The 4,988-nt window shown below is 50.3% G+C and overlaps 1 protein-coding gene across 2 annotated transcripts; it reads left to right on the forward strand.

Annotated features, from left to right (window-relative positions):
• The first annotated feature begins 1,291 nt into the window (after window positions 1-1,291).
• Window positions 1,292-4,133, forward strand: LOC311101369 (amine sulfotransferase-like). 2 transcript variants are annotated; one of them, XM_084142503.1, is made up of 6 exons: window positions 1,292-1,542; window positions 2,385-2,587; window positions 2,689-2,842; window positions 3,140-3,234; window positions 3,552-3,726; window positions 3,874-4,133. In XM_084142503.1, exons 1-6 carry the CDS (start codon window positions 1,401-1,403, stop codon window positions 3,999-4,001), a joined length of 897 nt encoding a protein of 298 aa, XP_083998629.1. In that variant the 5' UTR covers window positions 1,292-1,400; the 3' UTR covers window positions 4,002-4,133. The 2 variants fall into 2 exon arrangements, with proteins under 2 accessions (XP_083998629.1, XP_083998630.1); XM_084142504.1 differs by having other exon boundaries at window positions 2,716-2,842.
• The last annotated feature ends 855 nt before the right edge of the window (window positions 4,134-4,988 follow it).

The raw sequence follows: 4,988 nt of genomic DNA on the forward strand, positions 1-4,988 counted from the left end.
GAACAGGCCGGGCCGGGCTGGCGACTCACACCGTAGGCTTGGTGCGAGGGGCAGGAACAGGCCGGGCCGGGCTGGCGACGCGCACCGTAGGCTTGGTGCGAGGGGCAGGAACAGGCCGGACCGGGCTGGCGACGCGCACCGTACGCTTGGTGCGAGGGGCAGGAACAGGCCGGGCTGGCGACGCGCACCGTAGGCTTAGTGCGAGGGGCAGGAACAGGCCGGGCCAGGCTGGCGACGCGCACCGTAGGCTTGGTGCGAGGGGCAGGAACAGGCCGGACCGGGCTGGCGACGCGCACCGTACACTTGGTGCGAAGGGCAGGACCAGACCGGGCCGGGCTGGCGACGCGCACCGTACACTTGGTGCGAGGGGCAGGAACAGGCCGGACCGTACTGGGGACACACCACTGGCCCTACACCGGGATCTGGAACGGGCCGGACCGGACTGGAAACACACCCCAGTACCTCTCGCCGTGCCTCTACACCTTCCTTCCCTTCTTTGACCAGTGACCCCCTTAACCTGGTGGCCTTCTGAATTCGCCCCTTGTCTGCCTCCGTCAGCCCCGTCGTCCATGCCCTGTGCCCCCCCCTAAAAATGTTTTGGGGTTGCCTCTCGTCCGTCCGACGACGACACTGATTACGCCGTTGCTCCTCTCTCCGTCGCGCCTCTACCGTCTCACTCCATGGCCGGCGATCCATCCCGGCCAGGATTTCCTCCCAGGTCCAGGACCCCTGCCCGTCCAAGATCTGCTCCCACGTCCAGGCTGCCTGCTCCTGGACACGCTGCTTGGTCCTGGTATGGTGGGATCTTCTGTCACGATCGTCGTATGGAGTAGACCAATGCGCAGCGTTAGTTGCGAACATACTTATTTTATTAGTGAATAAACGACAAAAAACAACAAAACGATAACGTGACAGTCAACGGTCAAACACAAACCAACTCGAACAAGATCCCACAAACACAAAGGGAAAACAGACAGTTTAAATATGGCTCCCAATCAGAGACAACCAGCCACAGCTGACACTCGTTGCCTCTGATTGGGAGTCACTCTAGCCAACATAGAAATAAACAAACCAGAACTCCCAACATAGAAATACACCACATAGAATGACCCCACCCTGGCTCAACATATAGAGTCCCAGAGCCCGGGTGTGACAGACAGACTGCACCGAGTGGAGTTAGTTACTGTGTTTAAACTTCAGTAACATGTCGTAGCGTTAGAATGATGACTCAGGAGTGTGCTTTATTGCAACGTCAGTGAACCCTGCTCCTAATAACTCTGTGAACCTTATCACAGGTTCCAAAGTCTAAACGTGCTGTATTCCAACTTCATTTGGTTCTTTGCAGCATAGCTATTCATATCCACTGTAGATACTAATATATATACAAAACTATCATTATTATGGAGGGGCTCACCGATAACCTGATCAAGTACAAGGACTATGTTTTTGCGAAGGATTTGTTCATCGCGGAGTACATTGACTCCCTGCAGACCTTTGAGATCCGGGACAGTGACATCTTTCTGGTCACTTACCCTAAGTCAGGTGAGTGACAAATCTACTGGATGGATAAACAGCGTTTGAGATGGTCCAGACACTTCATACTTGGGGGTACTTGACATGAAAAAGGTTGAGATCCCTGCTCTGTTTAGGTAATCAGTGAGGAGAGAAACCTGCTCTGTTTATGTCATCAGTGAGGAGAGAAACCTGTCACAGCTAGAGAGAATAAAAACAGCCTTTTAGAAAGTTAAAGGCACAATCCGGGATTGGAACATCCATCTTTGGAATTTTAAATGAGTGATATCTATTGTTCTTGAAAAATATAACTTCAAACCTCCCGAGTGGAGCAGCGGTCTAGGGCACTGCAGCGCTTGAGGCGTCACTACAGGGCTCGATCCCGGGCTGTGTCGCAGCCAGCCGCGATCGGGAGACCCATGAGGCGACGCACAATTGGCCCAGCGTCGTCCGGGTTAAGGGAGGGTTTGGCCGGCCGGGACGTCCTTGTCCCATCGCGCTCTAGCGCCTCCTGTGGCGGGCCGGGCGCATGCACGGTTGTACGGTGTTTTCTCCGACACACTGGTGCGGCTGGCTTCCGGGTTAAGCAGTGTGTCAAGAAGCAGTGCGGGTTGGCAGGGTCGTGTTTCGAAGGACGCATGGCTCTCGACCTTCGCCTCTCCCGAGTCCGTACGGACAAGACTGTAACTACCAATTGGGGAATATAACTTATACATTTCTCATGAGACATAGTTCAACTGTCTTAATGCTTGTTTTACTCCAGCCCATTCAGCTCTGGCAGGGGGACTGCTTCGTTGTTTTTTCGAATCCCCTTTAACCATGTCGCTCCCAAGAGCTCTATGACTGACACCTTTCATGATGCTGACCTGTAGGAACTATCTGGACACAGCAGATCATCACCTCTATCTGTGAGTCAGAGATGGGTGATGTCTATCCCAACAACTTAGAGATGATGCCATGGCTGGAGTATATGGAAAAACGCCCTAACTATTCCTTACGCCCCAACCCGCGGCTATTCGCCTCCCACCTCACCCCCGTACTCATGCCCCCAGGCCTGAGGAACAAGAAGGCAAAGGTAGGCAGAGGAGGGGAAGATGGAGGCCCTACTGTATGGTTTGCATCCCAAATGTCACCCTTTTCTCTATACAGTGCACTACTTTTGACCAGAGCCCACAGGGCTGTAAATGTCTCTCTTGTTCTCAGATGATCTATGTGATGCGGAACCCAAAGGACAACGTGATTTCCTACTATCACTGGTGTATTAACTGGGCCTTGTTTGAGACCCCAAAGAGCTTCGAGGACTTTCTGGACCAGTGGTTAGCAGGGAATGGTAGAGTAAAGACATCATTCATATAACACCATGGTTGGGTCCCAAATGGCACCATATTCCTTCTCTACATAGTGCACTAATTTTCACCAGGGCCGATAGGGCTCTGGTCAAAAGTAGTGACCTATATAGGGAATAGGGTGCCATTTGGGACACAAACAGCCTGTTCTAACCCTGACAGGCTACGTCCTAAATGTCACCCTATTCACTATATAGTATAGTGCACTACTTTTGACCAACCCATGAATACTGTAATGACCTTGGTGACGCAGCCTGTTATGACCATGTTATTCCCTACAGTTGGCGCTTCGTCCTGGTTTGACCACATCAGAGAGTGGCACAGTAAGAGAGACCAGTACAACATCCTGTTTCTGACCTATGAGGACATGATCATGGTAAGATATTACAGACTCATCTTACACCTATGACCTCTGACCTCTGCTCTGCTGGATAGCCCGCTAGAGACAACCAACCAGCCTGGCTTGCCTATCCCCAATATTTTGGCCTAATTTTCCAATTTTATTAACAAGGATGGACATGAAATGAAGAGGGAGACAGACAGAGGACATAGTGTGTAGAAGTGCTGTGGGGCCGGCGTGTGATCCCACACAGGCAGGGGATTGCATGTGCGCCGAGGGCAGTGGACTTCACCACTTGACCAACCTCAGGCACAGGGGTTCCATCTTTAATGGACATGTTCCTCCTTTCTCAGGATCTGAAGACAGCCGTGCTGAAGATCTGCCGCTTCCTTGAGCGGGACCTGACTGAAGCAGACATCAACAAGATAGTGGAAAAAGCCACGTTCAAAAACATGAAACACGACCGCAAGGCCAACTACGAGTTCATACCTGAGGACATTCTCAAAAAGGGGCAGTTCCTACGCAAAGGTCAGGGCCTGTATTCACACAGCGTCTCTATACCAGTGTTGATCTACTCTGAGATGCTTCACGAATGTGGGCCTGAGATTGGGATATTTTTTTTTTTAAATAAATATTCTTACTCTGAATAATGACGTGTTGGTTGTGCTGTGACAGGTAAAATCGGGGAGTGGAAGAACATGTTCACAGTGGCCCAGAGTGAGAGGTTTGACCAGGTCTATGAGGAGCGGATGAAGGACGTGACTCTGAAGTTCATCTGGGACATGGATCAACAATCAGAGTGATGGAAAGGTGGAGCCTGCAGCTCTGCCGCCACAAACTACCCAGTGGACACTAAAGCCATGGACATTCGTGTCAATTATCTGTTGAATGTACCAAAACTTGATATCCATTACAGACAAAGGTCTCTTCTTCTTCTTCTTCTTCTTCTTCTTCGATGAGGGTTATGTCACGATGAGCGTGGATGTGGTGTGGAATCAAGCGCAGGACAAACAGATACTTCGTTCAACCGTCTTTAGTTCAGACACGAAAAAACAAGCCACACGGCTAAACACAAACCGGCAGGCAAGCGAACTTTACGCACACCGGGTACTAGGCAAAGCAAAATGCGCACACGGTGCGGACACTCTCTCTAAAACAAAATACGAGAGATAAATGAGCTAGCATCCCAAGCTGACAAAGAACAATTACACACAACACATGACCAAACCCAAGAGAACTTATAGGACACATAATTAACACTAACAATGAACAGGTGTACAAAACAGACCAAACCAAACAAACATCGAAACATAGAACGGTGGCAGCTAGTACTCCGGAGACGACGACCGCCGAAGCCTGCCCGAACAAGGAGGAGGAGCAGCCTCGGCCGAAACCGTGACAGGTTAACTGCGGTTGGCATCCAATTTGTTGCATTACTGCCACCTACTAGATTGGAGTATAGCGCCCTAATCTTTTTCTTGAAAAATAAAATTCAAAATAATTACTAATAATTAACCCCACCCTTCTCCACTATTTTAATATATTCACTCCTACCTCATGCCCTCAACCTGAAATGATGGGACATCACCACTTAACACTCCCTGTAACTCTTCTGATGTCAAGTCTGGCACACCCAAGTCTCTGCAGCTGCCACCACAACCTCATTTTTCTTTGACTTGCGTTCCATCACTGCAGTACTGTCACACCCTGGCCCTGGGGACTCTATATGTTGAGCCAGGGTGTGTAGTTTCTATGTTCACAGTCTAGTTCTTATATTTCTATGTTGGCCA

This window comes from Coregonus lavaretus, assembly GCF_964263955.1.
Source record: "Coregonus lavaretus genome assembly, chromosome: 26".
In the NCBI taxonomy this organism is placed as follows: domain Eukaryota; kingdom Metazoa; phylum Chordata; class Actinopteri; order Salmoniformes; family Salmonidae; genus Coregonus; species Coregonus lavaretus.

Coding starts and splice junctions, on each gene's coding strand:
- LOC311101369 (XM_084142503.1), top strand. CDS start 1,401: ATGGAGGGGCTCACCGATAACCTGATCAAGTACAAGGACTATGTTTTT. Junction 2,588..2,688: donor TGAGGAACAAGAAGGCAAAG/GTAGGCAGAGGA, acceptor CAGAGCCCACAG/GGCTGTAAATGTCTCTCTTG. Junction 2,843..3,139: donor CCAGTGGTTAGCAGGGAATG/GTAGAGTAAAGA, acceptor TATTCCCTACAG/TTGGCGCTTCGTCCTGGTTT.